The 27390-nt window shown below is 54.4% G+C and overlaps 13 protein-coding genes across 13 annotated transcripts; 5 read left to right on the top strand and 8 right to left on the bottom strand.

Moving 5' to 3' along the window:
- Positions 1 to 581: 581 nt before the first annotated feature.
- On the top strand, positions 582 to 2385 carry PG986_012893 (uncharacterized protein; the record flags this gene model as incomplete). The annotated part of the gene is made up of 6 exons (XM_066849115.1): positions 582 to 710; positions 776 to 930; positions 987 to 1307; positions 1367 to 1545; positions 1736 to 1844; positions 1914 to 2385. The coding sequence occupies 6 exons, from the start codon at positions 582 to 584 to the stop codon at positions 2383 to 2385; spliced, it is 1365 nt and encodes a 454-aa protein (XP_066695811.1).
- A 92-nt stretch (positions 2386 to 2477) lies between these two features.
- On the bottom strand, positions 2478 to 3702 carry PG986_012892 (Retinol dehydrogenase; the record flags this gene model as incomplete). Its single annotated transcript, XM_066849114.1, has 5 exons — positions 2478 to 2605; positions 2664 to 2750; positions 2825 to 3038; positions 3104 to 3561; positions 3627 to 3702. 5 exons carry the CDS (start codon positions 3700 to 3702, stop codon positions 2478 to 2480), a joined length of 963 nt encoding a protein of 320 aa, XP_066695810.1.
- Positions 3703 to 4149: 447 nt separating this feature from the next.
- PG986_012891 (uncharacterized protein) lies at positions 4150 to 5315 on the top strand (the record flags this gene model as incomplete). Its single annotated transcript, XM_066849113.1, has 2 exons — positions 4150 to 4239; positions 4314 to 5315. The coding sequence occupies 2 exons, from the start codon at positions 4150 to 4152 to the stop codon at positions 5313 to 5315; spliced, it is 1092 nt and encodes a 363-aa protein (XP_066695809.1).
- Positions 5316 to 6081: 766 nt separating this feature from the next.
- On the top strand, positions 6082 to 7088 carry PG986_012890 (uncharacterized protein; the record flags this gene model as incomplete). Its single annotated transcript, XM_066849112.1, has 2 exons — positions 6082 to 6499; positions 6574 to 7088. The coding sequence occupies 2 exons, from the start codon at positions 6082 to 6084 to the stop codon at positions 7086 to 7088; spliced, it is 933 nt and encodes a 310-aa protein (XP_066695808.1).
- Positions 7089 to 7197: 109 nt separating this feature from the next.
- On the bottom strand, positions 7198 to 8244 carry PG986_012889 (uncharacterized protein; the record flags this gene model as incomplete). The annotated part of the gene is made up of 1 exon (XM_066849111.1): positions 7198 to 8244. The coding sequence occupies one exon, from the start codon at positions 8242 to 8244 to the stop codon at positions 7198 to 7200; it is 1047 nt and encodes a 348-aa protein (XP_066695807.1).
- A 2252-nt stretch (positions 8245 to 10496) lies between these two features.
- PG986_012888 (uncharacterized protein) lies at positions 10497 to 10784 on the bottom strand (the record flags this gene model as incomplete). Its single annotated transcript, XM_066849110.1, has 1 exon — positions 10497 to 10784. One exon carries the CDS (start codon positions 10782 to 10784, stop codon positions 10497 to 10499), a length of 288 nt encoding a protein of 95 aa, XP_066695806.1.
- Positions 10785 to 11497: 713 nt separating this feature from the next.
- Positions 11498 to 12017, bottom strand: PG986_012887 (uncharacterized protein; the record flags this gene model as incomplete). The annotated part of the gene is made up of 3 exons (XM_066849109.1): positions 11498 to 11552; positions 11740 to 11793; positions 11872 to 12017. 3 exons carry the CDS (start codon positions 12015 to 12017, stop codon positions 11498 to 11500), a joined length of 255 nt encoding a protein of 84 aa, XP_066695805.1.
- Positions 12018 to 13523: 1506 nt separating this feature from the next.
- PG986_012886 (uncharacterized protein) lies at positions 13524 to 14479 on the top strand (the record flags this gene model as incomplete). Its single annotated transcript, XM_066849108.1, has 3 exons — positions 13524 to 13804; positions 13901 to 14089; positions 14167 to 14479. 3 exons carry the CDS (start codon positions 13524 to 13526, stop codon positions 14477 to 14479), a joined length of 783 nt encoding a protein of 260 aa, XP_066695804.1.
- A 213-nt stretch (positions 14480 to 14692) lies between these two features.
- Positions 14693 to 16011, bottom strand: PG986_012885 (PCI domain-containing protein; the record flags this gene model as incomplete). Its single annotated transcript, XM_066849107.1, has 2 exons — positions 14693 to 14722; positions 14782 to 16011. 2 exons carry the CDS (start codon positions 16009 to 16011, stop codon positions 14693 to 14695), a joined length of 1260 nt encoding a protein of 419 aa, XP_066695803.1.
- A 2144-nt stretch (positions 16012 to 18155) lies between these two features.
- PG986_012884 (uncharacterized protein) lies at positions 18156 to 18956 on the top strand (the record flags this gene model as incomplete). Its single annotated transcript, XM_066849106.1, has 1 exon — positions 18156 to 18956. The coding sequence occupies one exon, from the start codon at positions 18156 to 18158 to the stop codon at positions 18954 to 18956; it is 801 nt and encodes a 266-aa protein (XP_066695802.1).
- Positions 18957 to 19749: 793 nt separating this feature from the next.
- PG986_012883 (uncharacterized protein) lies at positions 19750 to 21230 on the bottom strand (the record flags this gene model as incomplete). The annotated part of the gene is made up of 2 exons (XM_066849105.1): positions 19750 to 20376; positions 20439 to 21230. The coding sequence occupies 2 exons, from the start codon at positions 21228 to 21230 to the stop codon at positions 19750 to 19752; spliced, it is 1419 nt and encodes a 472-aa protein (XP_066695801.1).
- Positions 21231 to 22979: 1749 nt separating this feature from the next.
- On the bottom strand, positions 22980 to 24902 carry PG986_012882 (uncharacterized protein; the record flags this gene model as incomplete). The annotated part of the gene is made up of 1 exon (XM_066849104.1): positions 22980 to 24902. The coding sequence occupies one exon, from the start codon at positions 24900 to 24902 to the stop codon at positions 22980 to 22982; it is 1923 nt and encodes a 640-aa protein (XP_066695800.1).
- Positions 24903 to 25047: 145 nt separating this feature from the next.
- PG986_012881 (uncharacterized protein) lies at positions 25048 to 25434 on the bottom strand (the record flags this gene model as incomplete). Its single annotated transcript, XM_066849103.1, has 1 exon — positions 25048 to 25434. One exon carries the CDS (start codon positions 25432 to 25434, stop codon positions 25048 to 25050), a length of 387 nt encoding a protein of 128 aa, XP_066695799.1.
- Positions 25435 to 27390: the final 1956 nt, after the last annotated feature.

Below are 27390 nucleotides of genomic sequence, written 5' to 3'. Positions count from 1 at the left end.
GTTTCGTCATCAGGGAAGGGGGATCAGACGCGGTAGTCTGAATATTTCAGGACTAGAAAGTGGTCTTCAAGTTAAAATAAATCAGAGATTATTCGAGGTTGATGTTTGCACTCCCAACCTTGAGTGCAGGAAGGGGGTCAGCTCGACTTATATTGATAGAGCTGTCCCCAGGTCAGCCCATATTGGCTACCAACTGTGTTCTCTTGCTGCCCAACTGCTCATTTGCGAAGCAGTTGTGGCTTAGAGTTCCCAATGATCACTACGTAATCTTGGGACTTGCTGGAAATTTTCTGTGAACTTATGTTAGAAATTGGCACAATTATGTGGAAAGGCGATACAGTTGTGTTGGATATATACAGGGGTACAAACTTGTCAGCCTATTACAGGTTCATCCGGGAGTTTCCGTCTAATGCAGCCGGAACACAACTGGATTGGGAGAAACACAGCTGTGTTCCTACTTTTGCTTACCCCTTGGCAGCCTAATTGCAATCGCGGACTACGAATGTGGCGGCCTCAATTTGTTGCGTCATGCCAACTTCGCAATCTTAGTCGTGAACATTCGTACTGCCAACGTTCACGAGATGCCTGCTTCTTGGACAGAATCGCAATCGTCAATGCCAACCCCGAGTCACAAATTGGGCGATGGCGAGAAGAGCAACACTTTCCCTCACAATACCTGCCCTCAGTCGGGCAGCACCATTGATGCCAACGTAAGCTCCTTGGCCTTTCCAAAATAGACCCATATTCTAGTACCTAGACTGACTACAAACAGCAGATACAACAAGAATCAATTGACCTAACCACGCAATGGAGCTACCCGCCCGACAACGATCATGGTACAGAGTATGACGCAGCGTTGAACCTGATGGGGATGGCCTCGGGTGAAGCGTCACAAGATACAGGCATCGTTGATAGGGAAGGGGGGACTTTGTCAGCTTGATCGAGGCGGTCTCAAGCGCGTCCCAGTCAGTACTCAATGGCTCTAGAGATCTCCACCGCAACTCGGGTGAGATTGGTGAAGACGAGTTGGGTACCGCCCACGGACGTTCGGGGTTATCATCAACGACAAGACCAGAAACAGCCCGCCATAACACGACCAAACGGAAACGATCAGATGTTGAAGCGCGCGAAGATATCGACGAGGGCGGGGCTCGGAGAGGACCACGTCGCGAAGTAAAGCCTCCATACAGCTTTCGAAGTGGCTTACGGCTGGCTTGCCCCTATCAAGCCTACAACAAGTCGCAAGTTTGTTTCAATCCCTCCGCCCAGAATCCGTTGGGTGGGTGCGCCGGAATAGGACGGCTAAGGTACGCGCCATTACGAATCCCTTTTTCTCATGAACGATGCTAACTGGAGTTACCTAAAGGCAGCATCTGAGGCGAAGACACATGCCATCAGTGCGGTGCAAGCGTTGCTGGAGATCGTTTGACACGAGGCAACAAAAAGCAGACCACGAGACGACACAACCGCTCTGTGTTGCTCGAGCAAGTCCTCCCTCAGAGACCATGATGAGTGGTTCACAGGAGAGCGAATTCGAGCGTCTCCGTATGTCGGGGCCGGAAGATATATCGTGGTGGAAGATGTTTCAACTCCTCATTCCCGGCTTTAGTGGGCGTAGCATTACCTCCTTAAAGTTGGACTATTGTCCTTGTAAGTCCTAACACCGGTTTATAGTGCCCCACGACGATGTTTGGGCTATCTGGCCCTACTGGTAGTATGACTTACACTGTATCAGATTATGTCGGGTCGGATTCGTTTATGATGCCAGCAATGACGTTTTCCAACGCTATCCTCCCGTCCTCGCAAGCCCTAGAATCATCACGGCCATCGCACCCCACGGATAAGTAAGTCGATAGGAAAGCCTCCAATACGATAATCATCACAAGTTACTAATCTTATAACTAATATTATAGCGGCCTGTTTGTGCATCAAGGCACTGGCTACGTCGCCACGAGTGGAGCCGCACAGGAAGGGGCACCTAAGACTTGTGGTACATTCGGCGGCATGTTCACCACCTCTGAACTCGGAAGCGACCAGAGTTTCTCAACACCCAACCTGTCCGTGGATATGTCCTCGAGGAGTGGCCATTGGACCTCGAGTCCTGCGTCGTCGGTGCCCCCCATGACCAATCCTTCGTCCCCCAACAGCCCTCGACCGGCAGATGCAGTTATGCATAAAAACTACGATAGGTTACGAAATCGCCATGCCATCGCACGGAAGGAGAACGCGGAGTTGCGCGAGGCGGCGCAGCAGGTGCGGTCCAGTCTCAACCGGATAGACGTAGCATTGGAGGAAGTGCTCAATGCGGGAGACCTTCCGGAGGCCGTGTACGACAGGATTGTGGAAATATCTGGCATGGTTGCTTCAATGAATGGGAAGCTTTAACGAGATAAGCACTGGAAATACAGGTATAATCAATTCAACTTGATCCAGTACGTGAGCGCGCCATTCCTCTTCGAGTGGTCAAGCGGTGTAACCTAAACCACCACTTCCTGACCGATGAGTTTCTCGCTGAGACGCCAGAGCTTTTCAGGCCGATCGGCACCGCCAGCCCAGTCCGGGACAGAACCAATACCACACTCCGTGATAAACGCACCAGAAGATTCTGCCATCGAAGTTAGCTGGACCGCCATGTTGTTTCGTCTCAGAGGTGTCTTTCTTACTGCGTAGCTTGGGGTCCAGGGCGGGCAGGATAAGATTCGCGGCGCCCTCTTCGATGGTGGCTACACGTTGCACTGGGGCAACACCTCCTAGTCCGAGAGCATTTCAGTCAGGATTTTGGACCTCTATAGAATTAAGCTGAGTGGGAAGTGATGGGACGTACCGTTCTTTTCCTTTGCGTCCTCGAAAGCAGCGGTCAGGCGTTTCTCATTCACGTCGGAGTTGACCAGCAGCCTCGTTTCCGGGATAAACCCGGGATGTACAGAAAAGGCAGCACCGCCAAATGTGGCCATCCTCTTGCCTAGTCCGATACCGAAAAGGACATTGACTAGCTTGGAGCGTCCGTATGCCTCCCAGCAGTCGTACGTCGTACCCCCCTATCATTGCACTTTGTCAGCCATGTGTGTATACCCATTGGGGCGAGTTGGTTTCAAAGGCGTACCTGGAAGTCCGTGTCCTCGAGATCCCAGTTTCCGCTATACATGTAGCCGAGACTGGAAACGTTAACGACGACCCCCTTTGCCTTCCTGAGCTCGGGCATCAAGAGGCTGGTCAGGAGAAAGTGGCCGACGTGGTTCGTTTCGAATTGGCCCTCGACGCCGTCCTGGGACTTGGTGAAGTGCTCGACCGCCATGATGGCCGCGTTGTTGATCAGGGCCGAAATCTCATCCGTGAGCCGCTTGATCTCCGCGCCGGCTTGGCGGACCGAGGCTCTGTCGAGAAGATCCAGGGAGACGAAATCGACAGAGACGGAAGAGTTTATGCCCTTGATCTCGTACATGACGGGCTGGATCTTGGCGAGGGACCGCCCGGCTAACACGATCCTGGCTGGTTTTGCCTTGGCCAGGTGAATCGCGGCCGATGCGCCGATACCGCCTTGGCTGGGGCCCGTGATCACGACTATTGTTGTGGAGTGAGTTATGGGTGAATACTGGGTTATAGCGAGAGGATAAGCGTGAACATACAAGTTTTTCCAGCAACTTCCGAGCCGAGAGCATCTATGACATCCTGAGCCGTGGTTTTTTCGTTGAACGTGGCCATCGTGAAAAGTTGTTGCTGGGGAATGCGGTTGATACTGGGATTTTCTTGAAGTGTTTCGAGGCTTTCTAGTGGCTGTTGCTGTTTTGAATGAGAGATTGAGACATTTGAGATCTCATCGGGTGCGAGACCTCTTTTTTATACCAGACTGGCCTCACGGCTTTGATGCATGTCAAATGCTTTATTCGTGGTGCAGCCAATCGGAATGTCTGATCTTCGATGGCGCCCTCGCAAGTTCGCTTTGGTCTGTGATTGGCTGCTGGCCATGGGAGGTTTGACGGGTTTGATCCTAGGGGCAACTAGCTCGCAGGCTTGCTGACGCTGCTGACAAAACCACATCCCTTTGTTTTGGGGGACCCGCAAGCAACTTCGGAACTTCGCAAGTTCGCTTTCTAGTTTCACTGGCTTCGCGGTGTAGTCGACTACGTCACAACATTTTCTGGGAGCGCAATGGACAAGCTTCGGGACGAGACCCCATCACGGCCCCTGTTAAGAAAGTCGCGGACGGGCTGTACCACGTGCCGCCAGCGACGTGTCAAGGTACACTGTCCGACCTTCCCCTTTTCCGTTCGTGTATCGCATTTCTAAGCCAATGGCTAACTCCGAACTGCCAGTGTGACGAAGTCCGGCCTGTGTGCGGGAATTGCACCAGGCGGTTTGTGAACCACAGCCCCTGCGAGTATGGCCAATCGGTATCCCGTCGTCCGTCTCGGGAAAAAGGCCATTCCGAAACAGCAGCGCTTAAAGGTACGCCCAAGCAGGTTGTTACGGAGGACACACGCCTTTCAAGGTGTCCTACGCTTCGCCCCAGTTCCATCGACGCAGGGAGTCGGTGGCGGATGCTGGAGCTGCGCTTGATGCACCATTACACCACCGTCGTGTGCCACACCGATGCCCGACTGCAACGGCCGGCCGGCCCGCTACATGTGGCAGCAGACCATCCCTCAATACGCCTTCACCTCAGAGGTCGTCCTGAGCCCCATGCTTTCCGTCGCCGCGCTGCACTGAAATGCCACGCCGCCGGAGGCGACGGCCAGCTGTCCCTGGCCATCACGCGCTACCTCGACCGGAGCCTGGTCTACCACCGCCAGGCGGTGAAACATATCGACACTGACATAGCGGAGCCGATTTGGCTGTCTGCGGTCGTGCTGTCGACCCTGTACTGGCTCATCTCCCACCACGCCCGGCCGAACGAGACGTATGAGCTGCCGCTCGAGGCCTGGGATATGGTCGGGGGCGTTAGCCGCCTGTACGCCCACCGTCTGGAACTCCTGACGAAGCTAGGGTATGGATGGTTCGGCTACGACATCGTGCCCTCGACACTTCCGGACGAGGACCTCGGTCCAGAACGTCGGGCTGCCCTGCAGGCACTGGACGCCGATATGAACATGCTCTTGGAGAGTTTTGACATTGTGCAAGCTGAGGGACAGAAGATATACGTCGACGCCAAGGCCTATGTGCTGCTCTACTACCGCGCCTATTTCTCCGGGTCGGAGGCCAAGACGCTGCGGCGGTATATCGGGACCATGGCGCTGATGCTCGGCCCGGGGTACCTCGAAAGAATACGGGCCATGATCCGCTTGCCATGGCGCTTTATGCGAGGATGCTGGTTCTGATGCGGTTGCTGGATTTTGCTTGGTGGATGACCGGGGGCGGGGAGTACGAGGTCATGGAGCGGGATGTTTATGGGATGGAACAGCTGATGCCCATAGATCTCCGTTGGTGCATGGATTGGCCGTTGAAGGTGCTATCGGGGGAAATACGTTTACCGCCACCAGTCAAATCGGCTCCTGAGTCTTGAAAGGAGTCGAGGTTCTTATCGTCGATGCATATTCGCTGCTAATCATTCCAGCGCCAGAAGTATCACACAAGGCCAGGAAGGGTTCGAAGTAATATGGCAGAAGGCTAGAGGAGAATTTGCTCAATAAGAGTTGGGGGTATCACATCGCTAATGTTACATGGCGAAGCTTGTATGCTTCCTTTATCTCTGCCCACTTGGTCATCCTACACCCACCGTCCTTTCCATGGAGATTTTCCATATCCGCCCAAGCCGGACAGCCGCTTCACTGGGTCACCATGGAAGTTGCCCAAGCGATGAGAATAAGACATTCTACCGACATTGCCCAAGAATCGATTGCCTCTCGACCTTCGAGTCCCGCAGAGGCCGCAAATTGCCTGGCTCCCGCTAGTGTGTTCGCCGACCAGCTGCCCCGCGGCTTGCCGCAAGGTCGCGGTGGGCTTTGAAGGGGGCCATGGTTTGTGCAGGTGCTGATTACTAACTACTGTAGTGGTAGTGGTGATGTATTGGATGGCTTTGGGTCATACTGGCCTGCCGCGGTGCATTACAGCTCAGTATCCATCTGAATATCTGCTTCAGCAATCATGTCCTATCACATCTTGGACTTCCACAACTGGGTTACAAGCTGGGAACGGGAAACCATACAAAAGACAAGCCCGTACGATGGCCTCGGTAACGATAGCCTCGAAATCGAGAATGAAGGCCTCCGTACTGTCAGCGCTATCAGGGACCTTCTACTCGATCGTAACACAACCAGCGAAATCGCCCGTCAACTCGTCGACATCCGCTGGACGGACCGCGGCGGCCAGGGCATGGAGACGCGAGCCATCTGGAAAGTTCTCTGCCTCGCCATCGAGGTCTTCTGCTGCCACCGCCGCAGCCGGGTCAAGCTCGCCTCTACGGTGGTCAAAATGGCACCCTTCGAACTGCTGTGTCCTGCCGAGACCGAGCGCGACGGAACCTGGGCTGGCTGGTCCGAGGCTTTCAAGGCACACTTTGCCAGTAGGTCGAAGACCCTCCCTCCCCATCATGTTTCCGTCATTGCATCACTCACGCACGCGTGTGACGCTGCCCAGGTGGTACGAGCCGGCCTTCCACCTACCCCAGCGGCCCTCCAGGGGAAGTCATTCCATACGAGGGTGTGCGAAGACTTCTCTACAGCGCCAGCGCTTTCCAAGCTACATGGCTCACGGAGACCTGGGTTTTAAGGACAAATCCACAATTCAGAATAGCCTTGTATTGGGCCAAATGGGCCATGGGCAATACGCTAGTGTATCCACTCAAATATGAGTCGGACTCGTACTTGGAGGACCATTTGCCTGCGGCATTGGAATGGATTCGCATTGCCGGCCCACAGTTGTTCGAGGTGTGTACGACCAGCAGCGAGAGTGGTGAATTCCCTTTCGGGGGACCCTTTCGGTTTGACCGGAAGCTGTGGGACCAATGGAAAGCCAACTTGGCCAGTGTACAAAATCGTCCGGGTCTCGACGAAGGCCTCAAGGAGCAGGCTAGCATTGCGTTGGAATATATGACCAAGTGGGAGAACCTTAGTAGATACGGCCCACGCGTACCGCTTTGGTTGAATGAGTAGGCGACATAGTTACCTGTCATCAGCTAAATAACACTGTTTTTTCCGTCACTATTCTAGCTAACCTTTCTGATGGGCCACGTGTTTACACACTGCCCTCAAAACCCCGAGCTTACTCCTCGCTCGTCTCGCGGACCGTGGACGTCCGAAACGTGACAGGCAGCCGCCTCAACAGCCGCCTCGACGCGCCCGTCGCATCCGTCGTCTCCGTCGCCGCCGGGGGGTGCGGCACAGCTTGGCCCTCGCCGGTGCTGACGGGTATGACCTGCAGCTCGCTCAGCAGGTGCGGTTCGAGGTCGGACGGGCTCTCGGGATGGGACGTCTCGCCGGGCCCCTTCGGGTCTCCTCCCACGCAGACCACGTCGCCGACGTCGAGGCCGCAGTAGCCGTCGGGCCGCATCGAGAGGTGCGGGTTCAGGGCCAGGAAGGTGTCGACGGTGAGCGAGTACTTGGACCAGATGTTGTGGCAGGTGTCGCCGGCGACGACGGTGTGGCTGAGGGTGCAGGCGTCGGCGACGGGCCTGGTACTGGTGCTTGTGCTGCTTGGAGAGGCGCTACTGTCGTCAGCGGTGCTTGGACTACTGGAAGAGGCACCGCTGCCATCTCCTGTTGTCGATGTGGCAGTGGTAATGAAGGACTGCTGGTCCGATGTGGATGTGGATATGGATGTCATCCCTTGCGCCGAGTTGGAGCCTGTGGGATATATTACTTCTTCCCCGGTTGTTGATGTAGTAGTGACAAATGGCTGATCCGAGGTGGATGTGGACTGGTCTGAGGTGGTCGAGGAAGTGCCTTGCTGCGAGGAGGAGGAGTCGGTTAGGCTTGTTGCTCCTGGTACTGTGGCGGAACCTGTTGGCAGGCAGATCACCTGGTCGATGTAGATCAGGTCGCAGTCGTTGTTCATCTGCGGATTGGCCTGCAGGATCTCGGCCGGGGTGATGCCGTGCGCGCGGGCGATGATGAAGCACGTGTCCCCCATCTTGACGGTGTACGACGAAGCGGGATCGCAGGATGCCGGCGGGGTGGGAAAGCCGGGGAGAGCAGCAAGGGTGCTGCTGCTGCTCGGGACGTACATGTCTGTCGCCGGCACGTCGCTGGGGGTGTTGGATACGATGGGTACCACCTGGAGGGCATCGTACGACGACGTGGTGCCGGTCATCGATGTGTCCGAGGACGGATCGGAATCTCCTCGAGCTTCCAGAGATGCTTCAGGGCTGATAGATATCGATGTTGTTGTTGTTGTTATAGAAGGGGTAGAAGTGGTCAGCATTGACGAGTAGCCGCCAACAGTGGGAATAAGCCGACCTATCTTGGATAGGTTGATCGATATATCGATACGTTAGTGCAAGGCGCGATAATGGAACACTATAGCTTATCCGGAAGGGTGTTGGACAGCTGGGGTGGACTTATCGTCTTACGTTTAGGCAGCAATACGGTTTCAGGGGCATTTGTAGTACCTGTAGATTGCCCCTGAACGCTGCTGACAGATAGAATCGCAAGTAGCAGGCCGGTAGCTCCAAAGTTATGTGTTGGTGCCATGTTATGGTATTTGGTGCTGATGGTTTCTTTGTTGAGATTTGATTTTCGTAATGTGGGCAGTGCCAAGACTCGATAATTGTATCAAGCAAGGAAATTTGGTTATTTATACCAGCCAGGGGCTACGGCTTGTCAAAGGTTACGTGATTCGAGTGACGAGTGCTTGGAACTGTGCTGCTCTGACTCGGTAGCAAACGTATTGGACAGCCTTGTCACAGGTGTGATGTGGTCTATAGCAGCTAGATCATCATTCTTGATTACTGACATGACTACTCCCACGCTATTAATATTATGGTTCATCCATACTTACATCCCTTGCTTTTGTAAGATGCAACCCCCTCTGGCGCCCTCCCCCCCTCACGCACCATTTTACTTTTTTAGTTTAAAAATAGAGGATAAAATAAATAAAATAAAGGAAAGATATATTTTAAGCTTAGATTTAATAAACTATATATTTAAGGTTTTTAATTAAAAAATTGGATTTATTTAAGAAGATATTTTACATTTTCTTTTATTTTTAAAATTTTAAAAACACGGTATATAATCTTAATTTATTATAAAAACTATAAAATCTTTTTATAAATGTAATTTCTACCATTTTTACCATAATAATAATTAAAAGTTAAAGCTTTAAAAAATTGTTTAATGAATTATTAAAAAGAGAAAATACTCCCGCTTAAAGTTTCTTAGTAAACCTTAATTTAAATTTTAATATTTAAATAACTTAATAAATAAAATAGTATAAAAGTTAAAATAAGTATATTACGTTTTATTTTTAAGTATTCTCGAGATTTAAAATTAAACATTATTTTTAAATAATTTATTTAAAAGGTTATTTCGATTTATATTTTACTAGTAATTTATATATAACATTATAAAACGAGCTATATTTACCTTAATAAATTTATTTAATTTTATACCTTAACTTTATATTTTCACTTAATTTTAATACTATTTCTATATAAAATCGGTATATTATTGCCATTTTTCGTTAATTTTATATAAAACTAGTAAGATATTCAATTTAGGTGGGAAAACGAGCAAAAGGCGGGGGCGCGAAGGGGGGAGGGCGCCAGAAGGGGTTGCATCTTAGTGAAGTGTTTTCCTATTTATTTAGGAACCTTGGGAACTATAGCTCTCATACGTACCCGATACTACTGCAATGATGAATCCTGCTTATGAGCCCGATCACCCTATCTAGCCCCTATTTCCAACTTCGTCGAATGCTAGTTTCTCGCAATAGTTTCCCATACTTTGGCAAACAAGTCAACGAACTCGATTCGCCCAGGGAGCATATATTACATTTGAAAGCAAATTAAATATAGAGATCATAACCCCAACGACGAACGGACCGTCGTTTAGTTATGACAGTCGATTTGATCTTGGGCGGTCAGTGGGCAAGTCAAATTTGCCAAACCGACGCAAGATTCACAAGATAACGGCGATTGCGGATGCAGTCTCTTCAGATTCAACATGTCAACGACGCGGTTCTCAGTTCCGGCAAGCCTCTATATAATCGTAGATATTTGAGGTCAGGGGAGGCAAGGTCAAATTGATACTAGCAGATACTCGTTGTTGGGGACTTTGGTATGATTAATGACTATAGGCTGGTGGTGGATGCTTTTTATTCCAGACAATTAAGGCAAGAATGAATGAATCTGCCGCCCAGTACCTAATGTATTCCGAGCTTCCCCTCATCTTTGTAGCACCACGGGAAGCAACCGAACAGCAAACAATTTAGACCCCGTGAAGGTTTCGCCCCTATTCCACCATACGCCTGTCCACTACCATGCAACTTCCTTCAATATGGTTCCATGTCCTACGCTTGCCTTCCTGTCTCGTGTATCTTCTCTTTTCCCCTTCCCCCAGTATTCATCAGTGCACCATCCCCGCCGCCACCGCCGCCGCCGCCCCGGCCGCGACGCCGAACACGACGGGCATCCCCAGCAGGTCGGCCATCTCGGCGGCTCCCGCGGTGACGGCGGCCGGGGTGGAGGAGGTGGCCGAGTACGGGATCGTCTTGGTGAAGGTGACGGTCGAGCAGCTCGTGGTCACCGTCGTGGTGCTGGCGGCGTCTCGGGCGGCGACGGCCTTGGCCGTGGCGGAGAAGGGGGCCAGGGCGAGGAGGAGGGCGGTGAGGATCTTGGTCTTGAGGGGTGCCATTTTTGCTTTTTGCGAAAATGAGAAGTTCTCGTTACTGAGAAAGGAGCGAGGAATATTCGGGTTGTGTGGTTGGAAGTCTGGGTGTTGTTGGTTGGTGGTGGTTATGGAGTCCTGTCTTTGAGAGTTGTTCTGGTTGGTAGAGTTGAAGATTGCAAGACAGAAAATTCTCGAGCAAAAGGACGTTCTGGAAGCTGGGTTTTAAAGCGTTTGGCCACCGAGGTTGTTGTTGCATTTGTGCACTTCGCATGTGCGCGTCCTACGTATGATTGAAAACGGTGCAATTTGCACGATGGGTGGCTGGGGGTGACATGAATCTCGTTTGTCATGGCACGAGTAGTACCACTCACTACGTGTCACGCAACTCCTCGTTGTCGTTTCTACATCACACAACCAAGACAGATTGAATGAATGGTGCAATTCAAAGGGGGCAAACGAGCCCAAGTCCCACACCGGGAGTACTTGTACACCAAACACGTTGAATCGGTCTCGGCACTGGGTTAAGGGGGTCGTTCACGTCCCACGGAAGAAGATTGCATTCGATTCGCATCCTGCATGTCGACAGCAAAAGACTCGATCATTCCGCGAAATTGATGTACTCATTCATATGAAAGCTATCTATTGATGTACGGGAGCTTGGTATAACTTCATCTGTGAGTACTAGCAAATCCCCGACGGCCGAGCCATTGGCGCACGTGCTGCTTCACGTGCGGTTTCTACTCATCAGGCTCGGTCTTGATGTCGAAGTCGTCCTCGGCGAACTCGCGCTTCCTGTCATGGGTGTCAGTTACACTGGACGCTTCTTGTTTGGGCTATGCCCAGCGAGAGCCACTGACTTCTTGTCTGGCTCCTCAGCGATCTTGAAGTCGTCCTCGGCGAAGTCACGCTTCCTATCTCGACGTCAATCTATGATTGCCTTAACTAGCCGTAGGGGGGCAGGGAAAGTGCAGGAACGTACTTTGTGTCCGGCTCAGGGGAAATATCGAAGTCATCCTCGGCAAAGTCACGCTTGCTATATGGCCCCCATCCGTTAGCATCATATCATGTAGATTCAACTGATAGGGGGTGATAATGAGGGTTTGAGACATACACGAAGTCAGGCTCCTCCTTGATCTCAAAATCATCATTGGCAAACTCGGCACGAGAGGCCAGGGCCTTGTCGCCAGCCGGGGCGGGCGCGGCGGGAAGGGCCGCCACGGCGGCAATGAGCGAAGTGACGAAGAGGGTGACACGCATGTTGGCGGCACGGAGCGACAGATCAAGTGTTAGTAAGGAGAGTAAGTATATGAAAGCAAAGACAAGCACAGCTTGTAAAAGACTTGGGAAGCGCGATGTGACTGGCACAAAATGGAAAGTATGAGTGATGGGTTCGAATGAAGGAATACGAGCAGGAAAGACTCAGTCGAACACGAAGGGACGCCTCCGTTTTTAAGCATAACACATCAGAGCGAGGCTCAGCGACGACACCATCTGGCTGAGTCGCGGGGACGACGTAATGGCAAGGATCGATGCCTCATCTACGGAGGCGTTCCAGATGTCGCCGATGTTCTCGGTTAGCTGGCGGTGTTCGCATCGAATGCCGTCGAAGGTAAAGCTCAAGCGGCGTTGCGCTTGATACAAAGGAGAAACTCGAGGCGGGAAGTTCAATCGTGGGCAAGGTCTGGGCGAGCCCGTCCGATCGGGCAGGCCAACATGGCTGAATGGAAGTTTAGACTTTGCGATGGGCCAAGATGCAGCTGGGTAAGCTCGAGGATGGTGTTTGATAGGGATCTGAGGTTGAGCATGTCGAACCGAGTTGAAACAGGTCCAGCTACACTCGCTGCCAAGAACCCAAGTTCGGCAATGGTTGACGGTGGGACCCCTCGCGGGTAAGCGCCGTGACGGGATGGGCTCGGTACGTAGACGCGCACGCCTGCACGTCTGCACGTTGTTCTGGCCATTGTTTCATCGTGGCATTGGAAGGGCGGCCTGTTCGGACGAGCCGCACAGCTCGGGCCTCGGGGACTCGAGCACGATCACTCACCTGTTGCTACCTGCCATAAGGGATCAGGTTGTCTATGCAGGAGTCGATGGGGAACCAGGTACTGCAGTGGATGCAGCCGACCCATGCCAATTGATGAAGCCTTACGTTTAAATCTTCATGACAGGTATGGCTAATTACTGGACCCTACGAGATCCTCAGGGGAAAGACAGCGAGAGTAGTACCGAGAGGAAAGCTTGCCTGCATGTTGTTGTTCCAGTGCTCCCCAGCCCCTACAAGCCTGCAAGCCTGCCCAGGAATGGGCGTTCGTTCCCCGCCATCCATCCGCTTATCGCGGGCCTGCTGCCTGCCGTCCCCCTCCACTTATCATGGATCGTCTGGTGGGGCTGACTCAACTGACGCAACCCACGCACGCGGTACACCTTCACCAGCCTTACTCACCGTGGCAGCAGGCAGCTCATAACGTACATACAGCCTAAGTGAAAAAGCACTCATTTCGACCGTGAATAACGAGCAGTTTATTACATCACATCTCTGGAGCAAGCACTCGTTCTCATCAGTTGTGCAGCGTGCTGTCCTGCCACCTATCCTGTACCTAATGATCCACCGGCCGCCCTCCTGAACTCACACACGCGACCGGGCTGTTTATTGCTGCTTGAGTACGTACCCACGGCAACAACCATCATACCCAAGCAACATCATCAAGCAACCAGATACCGAAACAGAACCAAGCCAACCAGCGATAGAAAAACGAGACAATGATGGCCCCCACCACGCCCCAGAAGAAGCCGCCCGCCACCAAGAAAACGCCGCTGCGGATCCTGTGCCTGGGCGACTCGCTGACGGCCGGGTACCCGGAGATGCACCCGTACGCGGGCCGGCTCGAGGAGGTGCTCGAGGCCGCCGACCCGCGCCTGTCCGTCTCGGTCGACGTGGACGGCGTGCCCGGCGACCAGGTGGCCCACGGCACTTTCCGGCGCCGCATGCAGAGCCGGTGGACCGAAGACGAGTACGACTGGACCATTGTGCTGGGCGGGACCAAGTAAGTCCGGCCACCTACTACTAACTTTTCTTTTCCCCCTGATGGGAGATGAAACCGATGCAAAAGGCAAGATACTGACCTGATGGACTAAAACAGTGATTTGGGCTGGGGCTTGCCGGAAAAGGACATCTTCGAGGCCCTGCAGGCGTGCTGGAACATACCGCTCTCGAAAGGAGGCAAGGTTCTAGCCCTGACGATCCCCGAGTGTGAGTACCAGAACTCCAAGATCGACGACAAAAGGACCCTGGTCAACACGGCCATCAAGGCACATAAGCAACGAAACTTGTAAGTCTCATCTCATAGCCAACCAAGTATATGGCCCCTTTTCTTCTTCTTCTTCTTCTTCTTCGTCTAACACCAAGGACAAGCTACACATTTGACCTCTTCGAGGCTCTACCCTTTCACACCATGGACCCGAAGGATAGAGGCAGCATATGGGAATACGACGGCCTCCACCTGCGGGCGTCGGGCTACGATCGCATGGGCGAGAAGGTCGCCGAGGCCCTTCTCAAGATCATCCAGCTCGAGGAGGCGCAGAACACCGAGATCAGCAGCATCGTCTCAGACGCGCGCCAACGACGGATGATCGAGGATATGATCTTCGAGGAGGAACGGGGCGACCCCAAACTGCTCAGTCAAGGTTACATTGTGGTGCGGAAGGCCGATTTAGATTAATCCCAATTTTCTCTCATTTCTATTGGTATAGCTAGAGGCAGACAAGAGTCTATTTGTGTCTTGGGCGGATCGCTGAAATCCGCGCGGAGTAATGGAGTTTATCTTTGGCTCTTCTTCTTGGGGGAGAGTATCTCTCTTTTGAGCCGCCTATTCATACGCCTGTAACGCCTTGTATCCAGTTCTCATGATCATTATCTCATCGCCTAGCTAGTATTATACCACAAGGTTTGCAGCAACGAAATCCTACACGGAACGAGTCAGTTGGGTTGAGAGAAATGGATGGATGCATTTAGCAGACTTACTGGGAATTCCCGTTGCAAAGCGTTAGTGATGTTTTCAACCTCCTCTGCCACTGCTTGGACATTGGTGTCCCATCTGCGCATCTCTTTGCCCACGGTCACCTCGGCTCTGCCACTGCCCTTCTCTCCAGAGGCCTCACCACCTTCGAACCAGATGATTTGGTCGATCTGGTCAATTCTGCCCACGAGTCGTCCCTGCTCAATCATTCTAGCCGTGGTGTCTTCGGCCTTTTCGGCATCAAGGCTCAGTAGCACGCCCAAGGCTTCGAAGCCGATATTGCTGTATAAGCGGGAGGCGCCCAGCAGATTGTGCTCCACGACGGCTTTGGCCAGGACTGTGGACCCATCCGAGGTGGTGGCAAGCTGGTGAGGCGCGAGCTCCTTAGCAAACTTGTCGACTTCGGCTGGGACCAGCAAGCGATCGAAGAAGATCTTCTCCAGGATGCCAAACTCCTCGAGGTTGACAGATCGCTCGTCCTTGATCAGTCTTCCCAGAGCTCTGCTTCGGAGAGGGCCGGCCGGTGCCAGGATGGCACACTTGACCGCCATACCGAGCGTATGCGTCCGCTCGTCCTCCGAGATGGCGGGAGAGAAGCTGATCTCGTGGTAGGCCTGGCTGGCGGAGAGGAAGGCGCGCTTGGCGTCTTGGATGCGCGCCTGGGAGAGCTTGAAGTGCAGGTTCAGGGCGGGGTCGCTGACGGTGTAGATGACGTTCTTGAGCTTGTTGAGGTAGGTCTCGGCGGTGGTGGTGTCGTCGATCTCGAGGTAGTTGCGGACGATGCGGACCCAGATCTTGACGCGCTCCTCGTTGGTCACCTTGCGCTGGGAGCTGTCGAGGGGGATCTCGGCGAGGACCTTGGCGGCCTCGAGGTTGTCCTCGTTCTGCTCGTGGCCGTCGGCGATGAGCTCGCAGATCTCGGACGCCTGGTCGAGGTAGGTCGACTGCTGGGCCGAGAGCTGGACGAGCGTGTACTGGCCGACCTCGATCCAGAGGTCCGCGTTGTCGAAGCTCTTGAGGGTGGCGACGAACTGGGAGAGGATGGCGCGCACGAGCACGATGCCGATGGAGCCGCTGAAGACGGCTTGAAGGATGGCGCGGAAGTCGTCGGAGATGGTCTGGGGCGACGAGATGGTTTTGAGGTTGCTGAGGAGCTGCTCGAAGGCGGCGGGCTGTTGGTTGTCGGGCAGGGTGCCGGCCTGGGCAATGGCCTCGGAGACCTGGGCACAAGCCATGTCGACGGTAGAGATGCTGTTTCGTAATTCGGATGTCGGAAAAGCTGCTGTGACGATACGAAAGACGTTGTGCCTGACGCAATGATTCCAGCCTTGTTGTCTTCCAAAGGCAACCGTTCCAGAGAGCTTCTGCCTTACGGGATTATCGATAGCCTGTAGCCTGGAGTTGCAGCTTCTGTGGCTGCGGTTGTTTGGCGGGGTAGGTCCCACCGACGACCCTGACCTTACTTGGTAGGTAGGGACTTTGGGTCGCTTCAGCCTCCAGACTGGTAGTGGGGGCAGTCGCTTCCGGTTGACTATTCCTGAAGCTTGGTAAACGATCGGCAACAGCTCCTACTCTCCAGTCTTCCTTCCGCGCCTATCAAACTACTTCCACACCAACTTTTTCATCTACTCGCAGCTTGTCAGGCTACTTCACAGACTCTATCTTCCAACTTGTTTGGATCGCAACTCAATCTTGCGCACAGGACACCAAGGCCATCACTCCCCAAGCTGGGCAACCTAGCGATCAACGATGCTGAGACGGAAACACGTCGCCCTACATGGCTAACATGGCGAGCTCCTCATCCTCCTCATCCTTTGGCTTGCTCTTGAAACCTCCCATGAACTTGCCATGATTGATCGTGTGTTGATCAGAACAAGTTTCGCGTCGTCTCGACTTTCCTGTGCTTCAAGAGGCCCGTGACGCCTTCGTTTTCGCTAGAACTACCACATCTACAACGAGACCACAACGCGAGAGGGACCGGATGAGCATGCCACGCCTGTCGAATATACATTCTGGCAGTCCAGCTTGAAACACATGCGAGGTGCACGAACGCTGTCTCTTCCGGCGATTGCTTCGATGCCATTGGGTCTTTCTCAATTTGCTGCATCGTTGCCTCAACCTGCTGACCTGCCACCATCATCGGCTGTTGAGGAAGCCAACATCCTGGGAAGCTCCTTGTCGTTTCTTTTCCTCCCATCTAGGCTTACTAGAGAAGAGACAGGCATCGTGCAGCCCCTTTATATGCACTTCGTGCCGTGGCGAAAGTTGCTCTGCCGGTTGTCTGTCTGGTGTGTACGCACATTCGTCTCATGGCTTTTCCGCACTCGCCAGCCTGACATGTTGACTTGATGCTTCCTTATTTCAATGAGCCATGTTAGCCGCTGGTTGGCATGTGGCAAGCTGGGTGCTGACAAGCCTGCCAGGAGTCCAACTGGACGGTAGCATGTAGCATCGCCGGGTAGGATAGTCAGCTGGCTGGTGGCCATCTTCCAGGCGCCACAGGCCCATGTCGTCGGGTCGTAGATACGGTCCAGAGCGGGATGTCCCCTGGTTGGTTCGTGTACTCAAGAAACGAATCCCACACTTGGGATGGACAAGATTTGCTAAGCTACGTTTCTGACCCTTCTCTGACCCTAGGCGCGGCCCAATCCGCGACTACACTTGCACTAGTCTGATGTAAGGTCTTCAAGATCTGTGCAGAGAAGGTTCAATATTATCACGATATAGGGTGGGCTATTCGTGAGTCTGAAAACATCGCATTCACGGAGGACCATCTCGTTGGCCTGTTGGTCTATTGTTGGGCCTTCAAGACTGAAGGCACGAAACAAGCATGTTTGAGTCTTCACCGTTTGATTGGCCCTGTCACTATCACCGAGCGCATCCAAGGTACTCTTCCAAGGTACTCTGCCAAGTCTCCGGTTCCAGTGGGTTCGGGAAGAATTTACCTTGCTGAACGCCTGGTGATACCTTCACAGCCAGAGCCAATGTACATTTGCACTTGAATCGCATGGAACAATTCCATCTCATCCACGGGCGGCGTCATCCCTGTCGGTCTTTGAGTGGCGTCGTTGTCTCTGGTGTGCTATGGGGGCGTGCCTACGCTTCGCAGACAAGATATCGCCCGATGCGGCGGCCTGCAAATGCATATAAGTCGGCAGAGATCCCGAGTGATCCCTCGTTCTTTCTTTGGTCAGCATCAGCATCCATTCAAGTAGTCTTACCAGCTTCTCTTCTCTTCACTTTCTTCTTTGCATCCTTGGACCACGATTGATTCGTGCTCACTTTGGTCTTATCCATTCTTTCTTTACTTCTATACGATAGATTCGTATTAATTCTAATCAGCTTTTATTGATTACCTTTTGTCTCTACCACCGCCAAAATGTACTGCAAGGCTTTCATCTTCGCCCTGGCTGCTACGCCTCTCGTCGCCGCTCACGGCAAGGTCGCTGTCGTCCAGGGCGATGCTGGTGGCAACGGCACCGGCCTCGGCATCATGGGCGGCGTCGTCCCCGGCCCCGGCCGCAACGCCGTGACCGAGGTCGACACCACCGTCTTTGGCCGGACCAACATCCAGACCGACGGCCTCGGCAAGACCACCAACGGCGGCAAGAACACGGTCGCCGGCATGAAGCAGGTCATGGCCCAGTCGGGCGACACGCTGCCCCAGGTCTCGGCCAACGGCGGCAAGCTCACGGGCACCTTCCACATCGTCACCACCGACGGCGCCGGCCCGCTGCAGGCCGTCATCGACCCCACGGGCACCGGCGCCTTCAGCCAGGGCCAGGTGCTCCAGGCCTCGACCCAGGTGCCCGGCCGCGGCGGCAACATCCGGCCCCCGCGCGTCCGCAGCGTCGGCCAGCTCTTTACCCGCTCCATGGACGTCATCATGCGCCGCGCGTCCAACGTGAACCAGGACTACCCCATGGCCTTCGACATCCCCGCCGGCACCACCTGCCAGGGCACCATGGGCGACCTGCAGAACGTCTGCCTGGTCAAGATTGCCAACGCGAACCGCGCCGGCCCCTTCGGCGGCGTCGTCCCCATGCAGATCGCCAACGGCTCCGACACGGCCACGCCCGTCCCCGCTACCAATGCCGGCGCCGGCGCCACCGAGGGCACCGCTGGCACCAAGGGGGCCGGCAAGAGTGCTGCCAAGGCCGCCCGGTCTTTCCAGGCATAAGCTTGTGGGCGCAGACAAACATCCCAGGAAAGGGTCCATGCTCGCTGGGTTTGCCCGGCTGGTACCTCTGCATCGGCAGATGAAAAGGTTTGGGGCTTAGGGTAGGAGGTGTGGTGGGTTGGTCGGGATGGGGGTGAGGTTGTCTTCTAGGTTGATCTGACGAGGTACGCGGTTGTATATAGTTCGCGCTAGCAGACGTTGTCCTCGTTTGAGGGGCTGTGTGAATACAAGACTTTGATGCTCATCTCGCCTGGGAATACCGCTCTCTCCCATGATAATGGTTCCATATATGCAATGTGTGAATACCATCTTGCGCCGTTAGCCTGAGCCGCCGCCAATCACGGACAGGACGCGCCGGAAGACTTTCATACAATATAACGGCTCAATACTGGTTGGTGGGAGTTGTCTTGGCCGAGGTGCTCCTCAGCACTCGTACGCTCCTCTACTGACGTGCTGGTTAATGTTCAACTCTCCTTACCAGGTACGAAAATCTATCGGCAGAAGGGTTCTGCGCGTGGTGAAAGAGAATGGAATTATGTATACCTATCAATGAGATGTTGCAGGTTGGTTAGGCATCAGGACTCACTCCTGCAAACGAACAGCGTCAGAACGGCTTGTCGTAATCATATACAATTTAGTGCCTTGACTATCCACTGTCCTGTCGTCCAGCTAGGTAGCACAAGTAATATTTACACTGTCGTTATCGTCCCTTGATCCGGGGACCGACCCCCCTTTTCTCTAAGCACCTCCATCCCGTATTACTCTAGCCGTTGCCGGCTCCACCCTCCTCTTCCTATCGCATCCTCACCTTCAACGTCTTCGGCTCGTGGCTCGACCAGACGCTCTGGTCCGCCATCTCGGTCGGCCGGTCCATCGGCGCCTCGACCTCGACGGCGCGCGGCGAGGCGTCTACCTCGTAATGCGACCGGACGAACGTCTCTGGGGGTTTCTGTGGCGGCTGCTGTTGTTGCTGGTAGGGGTATTGTTGCTGATGATGCGGCGGTTGCGGGAAGTACTGCTGCTGTTGTTGTTGTTGTGTCGTGGCGTTTGAAGGAGCCGTGACGATATAGCCCTCGGGGTAGTTGGAGAAGTTGCTGCTGCTTGGCGCGGCCGGCGGTACATGCTGAGAGGAAGGGGAAGGCACTTGGAAATAGTTCGGGTTCGGCACAGCGCCACCTCCGTTATAGTTGTTGGTGTTGCCGTTATCGCCCCCCGTCCTCCTCTTTTGTCTTCGCCTCATGAACACGAAGACCAGCAAACACAGGACGGCGACACCCGCAACACCACCCACCACCGCTCCCGCAATCGTCCCCGTAGACGGCGACGCCGATGGCGAGGGCGGAGGCGTCGTTGTTGTAGGCTGAGCAGCAGCCGAACTACCACTACTGCTGCTGCTGCTACTACTACCATCCTTGCCCGTCTCCCCTCCCGCGCCTCCCCCCCGGACGAAGAAGTCGAAGAAGAAGAAGACGAAGGGCAAACCCCGCCATTCGTCGACTGCGACAGCATAAACGCCGCGCTCGTGTCGTACCCCCGCCCGTCGACGAGGTACTGCGTATCCGACCCGTTCTTGAGGTAGCAGTTCAGCACTCCGTTCCCGCGGCCGCCGCTCTGGTACGCGACGCCGACGCACCCTTGCGAGGCGAACGCGCCGGCGCACGCGTCGAGGCACTTGGTCATGGACGCGGCGAAGACCTTGGAGAGGTCGTCGCGCTTGTAGTCTTGGCCGCAGTAGATTTGGAAGCCATGCTGCTGCTGTTGTTTGTTGCTGTCACCGCCTGACTGGTAACAAGACTTCAGACTGTGGCAGTCCGCGGTCGAGGGAGCCGGGACGACGGCGACGGCGCTGCGGTCGTCTTCGTGGCCCCCGCCGGCGGAGGAGAGGGAGGCGCTGCTCTTGAGGGCGGAGGGGCCGACGAAGTCCTTGCGGTGGCAGTGGGTGCCGTTGTACGTGACGCCGGCACACGTGCCCCTGGTCTTCGTGCACAGGTCCAGGCAGCTGGCGAGGCTGTCGGCGGGCGCCGGGGCGCCCAGGTCGGAGCCGACGATGCTGGTGCCGCAGAGCAGGTTGTACTCCATCCCCTGGGAGTCGGCGATCTTGGTGTTGTTGGCGTCGGGGCAGGGCGGCGACGACGACGACGAGGCGGCCCGCGGCGGTAGTGACGCTTCTTCTTCTGCTCCTCCCGCCCCTCCGGTCCGGGTCCGTAGGAAGCCGCCGCGGTTGCCGGATAGCTTCGGGACGGTGATGATGCTGTCTAGTATCGAGGACGACATTAGTAAGTCGGGTTGAACCCCCACGCGGCAGTGAACGGCGTATTAGTCGATCGCTTACCAAGATCGTCCATGTTTCTCGTATAGTAGTCTTGCTCTCTGAAAGCGGGTTAACGTGACTAGTTCAACCTGTGTAGGCGGCAGCTGGCCAAACGAGGAGTGAGACGAAGTCTCTTTCCTTCCCTTTTCTCTTAGCGGGTGGGAGTAGACGAGGAAAAGGGAAAAGCGTCGAGCCCATTTCGTAATTAGGACAGCCAATACCCCTGCACGATAATAGCATGGCAGGGACGAGCCAAGTCATGTCAGCCCGTCGTCGTCCACACACACACACACCACACTTTCCCGCGACGGTTGGCCCGGGGGTGTGTAAGTAAGTAAGCCAGCTCATCTTATTCCCGTTGTAGCCCATGCTATGCCATGCCGAACCCTTGTCTGGGCCAGCTAAAACACAGCCGTCAGCACGAAATCCTAGCCGCCAAGACAAGAGCCTGTCGCGACGGATTCCCAAATAAGCCTCAGCCCGCTGTTGATAGTTGCTTTTGCTGGTCCACTTGATTGAGTCAGATCGGTCCTGTTGTCGGGAACAGCCCCCGGAAATTTTTCTATTCTACTTTGCCATGGGGGCGCAGGAACGGGAAACGACATTGGGGTTTGGGGGCTGCGCCGCGCCAAGTCTCGTTCCTATTGGGTGTACCTCACATGGGCGAAGGATTCCTGTAATGACTTGGACGATCGTGCATATGGCCCCCAACGGGTTGAGGAATAGCTAGCCCCAGCGAGCTAGCCGGTCAGATCCTTTGATGATCCGCGGAAGACGAATGAAAGGCGCCAACAGCGATGATAGGGGTGTAAAGAGTGTTCGATCCACAAGCCATGTGCTTCGGCCTTTCGTGACTTTCATCCAGAAACAGCCAGTTCCTGGGTAATAGGTTTGGAGACGTCCATCATGCCACTCGCATCCATCGCGCAAGGACCATGATCATGGCCTGATGCGGGATGAGAATCAGGTGGACCTGGGATTGCGGAAGGGGCCTATTTATAAGGCTACGGACGATTGAGCATGAATCATTCGCTGGCCACTGTCTCGGAACGAAACCAGAAGCTATGTCAGCAATCTCCATGTAAGACACAACCCCACGAACCTCGGGAGAGACAGCACGAAATCAACACATCTAGCGGACTGGCGATATAACAATATAAATGTTCTCTTTCCCAGTCTTCAGAAGAACTGGCTATACGATACGAAGCTTACTTATCCATTCCGTTGCCTTGGCTACATAAGTTACATTTCCCTTCTTGGCAATCTCTTCCTCGAGTTGCTGATGATCATGTCCCGCCCCGGAGCCAGGAAGCCTGTTGAACTCTCTCGGGCGGCTGCCCCCGGCATAAACTCCGATAACGCCTTACAGTTGTTTATAGACGACGCCCCCTAATCTTCACAAGTGGACTTTTTCTTCCCTAATCCAACAGCATTATCCAAGGTTTCGATATCCTCTCCTTTCCCCGTCTCCCATAACTCCCACAGAGCTACCCGCGAGTCACGGTTTTCGTCCAGCAATCCGGGTTTTCTCGCGAGATAGTACCCCGTAGTGAACTCCCTGATCTGATATGCTATAGGCGCAGAATGCCCCAAGACGGGCATCGCGTAGTGCGGCTCGCGAGGCGCTAAAGCGTCTCGTCGACATCAATCGCTCAGAGCTCCCGAGCCCATTCGGACATCGGCTCCAGCTGAATCCATGCCTGTCCCGGTTCTCAATCGTAAGGGAGCCAGGACTCCGACTCGTAGCCCGGCTCCGTCTCTTCGACATCCTTGATGGGATGCAGAAGCATAGGCGGCAGGCACGGACGCCCCCATTTGGCTTCCCATTCGGGTCCTCCGATGCCGGTATCCTCCCAGCCCATCCAGTTGAGGTACAGACGCTGCGGCGGGTTGGCACGGTAGTACCACGTGCTTCCACTGTAACGACCCTCGTGGCCCCACGCCTGAGCGCTTGCAAAGCCACCGGCGTCGCCGTTCGGGCCGCCGTTGAACCATCTGGCCAAGGATTTCGTCGGCCACGACCGGTCGAAGAAGACGGGCATGGGCGCATAGACCGCCTTGAGGCCGTGAAGCAATGCGACAGTCTGGGGACCCATTTCGGAGAAGACGTGGTTACCGCGTTGGTTCTCCACGTGCATGATGTCAAGTAGGCGCTTAGAGACGCGCGACTGGGTGATGATGGTTACCCTCCGCGGCACGTCGACCGTCGCATGTGTGGCATCGTTGAAACCCCACACAAAATCCCAGTTGATCCAGCCACTGCCAACCGGGTCGAAGATGGGAGCCAGAGTGATCACATCCGCATCTTCGCCAACGCCCCACTCGTAGTCATCGTCTTCGGGGATCTTCACCGGAGGCTTGGGTCCAATAGGGTGGATGAAAGGAAGGGCCGGGGGACCCCAGACCGACCCATTGACGGCATGGCTCTCGACTTCTCTCCTGAAGTCGGTATCGTAATCGCCGTGCATCGCAGGAATGTAGAACCGCTCATTTCGTTCCCACAAGCCGCGGCGCGGTTGCTTCTTGGCGAAGCTGACCAGCTTCTCGAGGAAATCGTAGTGATGGCCAGTCAATCTGGAATCCAGCTCCCAGTTCCAGACGTAGTCGAACTCCGGGTACTCTTGCGCAAATCGCTGGACCGACAGCCATTGGGCGATGTGGACGCTGGCCTGCTCAGCACCCAGTTTCGGGTACATGGACCTCACAACCTGATCGTCCCAAAGGATCGTCATGTCGGCAAACTCCAAGGGCACGCTGTTGAGCACGACTGTTCGATACGCCTCGTACTTTTCCCAGATCGGAAGGTCGTTGTCCTTGACTTGAACCAACAAGAACACTTGGTACTGGCCGCCAGTACGTAGAGAAAGCTCCGAAATCAGGGAGCGGAGGATATGCTTGTCGTTATCGCTGTACGTCTTTCCAGTATACGTCCGGATGAGAAGGGCGGTTCTCTGCTCCTTGACGGGCTTCTGTTCCGATTCCTTCTCCTTCTCATTTTCCTTCTCCTTGTCGGCCGTGCTTCCTTTGCGTTTGTCATGCTTACCCGACTCTTCCGGTTCGTCTTCGGTGACGCTTCGTCTTCGTCGGTGGTTATGCTTCTTAGCATCTTCCAGGATACTCGGTCGCCTCGAGCGTCGCAGCTCGCTCATAGTCGGCGCGTCCAGGGGCCCATACACCGAGTCGATGAACAAGTTGGGCTGACCTTGCATATGGAAGCGAGCCTTGTTCTTGTGGACACACTTTTCCTGCAGCTGGCCCCAGTTGATCGCATCCCATTGGGCCTGCGTCCTCCTGTGGTCTGCGTCCTTCAGAAAGCCGTACGGGCCCAGTCGGGTGTCTCTCTCGAAGCACAAGTCCCCGTCAATATCCAGCACGTCGTAGCTGCCAAAGCTCGGTTTGGGGAACAAGCGAGGAGTACCCTTGAAGACTTTGACGTCGTCCAGCAGGGACCCGTCAGGACCGTCGCATTGCATGAATTTGGCCTTCTTCGACTCGACCCAGTCTTTCCCGTTGTACTCCGGATAGGGGTTGAAGATATAAGGTTTCTGAGGAATCCCCTTGACGGGGCCCGCAGGGCTCAACGCAGCTTCATGCGCCGGCTTCCTATTGGCTGTCCTGTTCGCCAATGTCGACATGGTGTTGCCGTATATCGCGAAGGCTCCATCTTGGCTGTATCGGCTGTCAGTATGCTGTACCCATGACTCCTCGAGGGGGAAAAAAGCAGGAATGGCTGCAAGGTTTCAATGACTATGCGCCATTGCCATGCGAATAGTGAAGAACCTACGTTTCTAAGGAATAGTATTCCGCCTCAAACTCTGCGCGCTTGTTCCTCTCGGCCTCCTCACGCGCTTCTCGCTCCTGGTCTTCAGCGCTCTTCTCCGGCGGCTGGTCCGGCGGAGGAAGGGGCTCTTGCTGTATGGGCTCGCCGGGCTCGAACTTGGCGGTCGACTCGATCTCCGTCTTCCAAGCCGGCTTTTCTCCTCCCTGTTTGTCTTTGCTCGGCCATCCGGTCGCGGGGGCCTGCTTCCCCAGCCTAGCCGGCCATTGCGCCGCGCCGTATTCGCGGACTGTGCTCCGCGACAGGGCCAGGAAGAGGATGACGGCGACGAAGGCGAAAACGAGGAATCGAGTCGGTCTCGATCGTAGACGACGCGGTATGGCGAGCATGGCGTCTAAAAATAAAGAAAAAGCAAAGAAAGAAACAGGTGCAGCGATGTGAGACAATTGCGCCGCGTGGTGGGTATGCAGGTCTCGCTCGTCGACTGCAGCAGCTATCGTGTAAGCTTAGATGTATGCTAGGTAAAAATGTACCATTCTACGGGTTGTATTCGGAAAGCCAGGCGATCAACTCCAGGCAAATCACCCAGTTTTCGAGGTCACTGCGCGGTAGCAGGTGTGTGTGTGTGTGTGTGTGTGTGTGTGTGTAGTTAAGGAGAGTCGGGATGATTAGACACCAGATTATTAGGTATGCTGTGCAAGGATATGCCAAACCGGTAGTAGGGAGGGCGGGTTAGCGATACAAGGAAGAGATGGACGACAGGTTTGGTGAAGGGACTGCTGTCGGTACATAGGAGAAGAAGGAGAGAGAGGTCAGCGATGATGAGGTGGATGAGGGAAAATAGCAACCATAAAAAGTGATGACGAAACCAAACCAAGCAGAAGATGCAAAAGAAACAAAGAAGAGGACCCCAGATTCTCCGAGCCAGAACCAGAACCAGCGAGGAGAATATCGAGGGAGTGGATGAACAAGATCAGACCAAGAGCAGGGGTCGTGGGCCAGGCAGGGTGTTTCAGAATGGGCCCTGACTTTTTGCTGGTGCTCTCCTTTATTTAGCAGTTGCAGATCGGCCCATAGCAATTGAATGATGAATTGATAAGCCCAGCGCCAACAGCAGCAACATTGGCAATTGGACCACGAGCGACGGGGGACGGGGGGGAGGGGGTTGGTTGCAGGGCAGGGCAGGGCAGGCGGCAGGGCAAAGCAAAAGCAGGGGCGACCCAGAAGCTGGGGTTCCAACACCTTGCGCGCTTCAGCGACATGTCGACAAGAAGGGAAGGCCGGATTGGTTTCCAATCCTGCAGAAGGAATATCGAGGTATTCACATTGAGCAAGGTACATGTGGACAAACAGCTTTAGCCTTTCGATGGCTCCTACTTCAGTACATATGCACCTACTGTCGGTAAGAATTGTAGGCAATGTCATGTGACTACGGGCGCGGTATCACAAGCTGCGGCTCTACAATGTACGACATGGTTTGACCGTTTGACGTCGGGGCTTGCGGTGGTGACACGGCACCAGTGGAGGGAGCTAGCTCCAGATCCATCTTTTGATCTCTTGGCCACGTCAACTCACTTACGACGTACAATCAATCAAAATGGGCTTTGGTTGATTGATAGTCAGTCCTTCATCACCTCCCTCCGCCCCTTCATCCGAGACCAAGCGTGCACAGCAACCGGAGCGGTAAATCCAATCTCCAGTTCGAGTACATAGTTCCTTTCGCCTCATTCTCTACTTGATGTACTTATATACTAACCTTAGAAGCTGCTTAGCTTAGCTAGCTTCCGGCACATTGATTGAGAGGCAGGAGGCAGAAGAAGAAGAAACGAAACGCCAGGGGTAAAGTGGAGGGGTTGTGCAGCAGTGAACTACCGATCTGCCTGGTGCCTGTGCCTGAGAGTCCACCCTGTAGAACACCAGAGCACCAGAGCACCAGAGCTAGAACTACCTGGCCCCAAAACCTCTTTAGGGGGGGTGCGGCAGAGATGGAAAAAGGAAAAAAGAAGAAGAAAAGCAGCCAATGAACAACATCTCGTGAGACCCGAAATCGGCAACAGCCGATTGGGGCGCGCCCCCCGTGGACAGGACCGACGAGCCATTGGAGATTGTTGACTTGCTTACCGCCGCCGCGCAGGGCAAACAACATTGAACATACCTGACCTTTCCCAAGCAAGAGAAAGCCCCTGAAGATGAAAATACCAATACTCACATGGAAAAAGACTGGACTGACGTAATTTTATTGGGTACCTCTTTAGTAGTAGCCAAGTAGGTAGGTTACGGTAAGTAGTAGTACAGTAATCCGACCACCGCCCAAGCAGAACACACCCACGGTCCAAGGGAAGAAT

Source organism: Apiospora aurea, assembly GCF_038362705.1.
Source record: "Apiospora aurea strain CBS 24483 chromosome Unknown utg000008l_segment0_segment0, whole genome shotgun sequence".
Classification (NCBI taxonomy): domain Eukaryota; kingdom Fungi; phylum Ascomycota; class Sordariomycetes; order Amphisphaeriales; family Apiosporaceae; genus Apiospora; species Apiospora aurea.
Note: the sequence above shows the minus strand (reverse complement) of the source record. Positions and strands in the feature narration are given on the sequence as shown.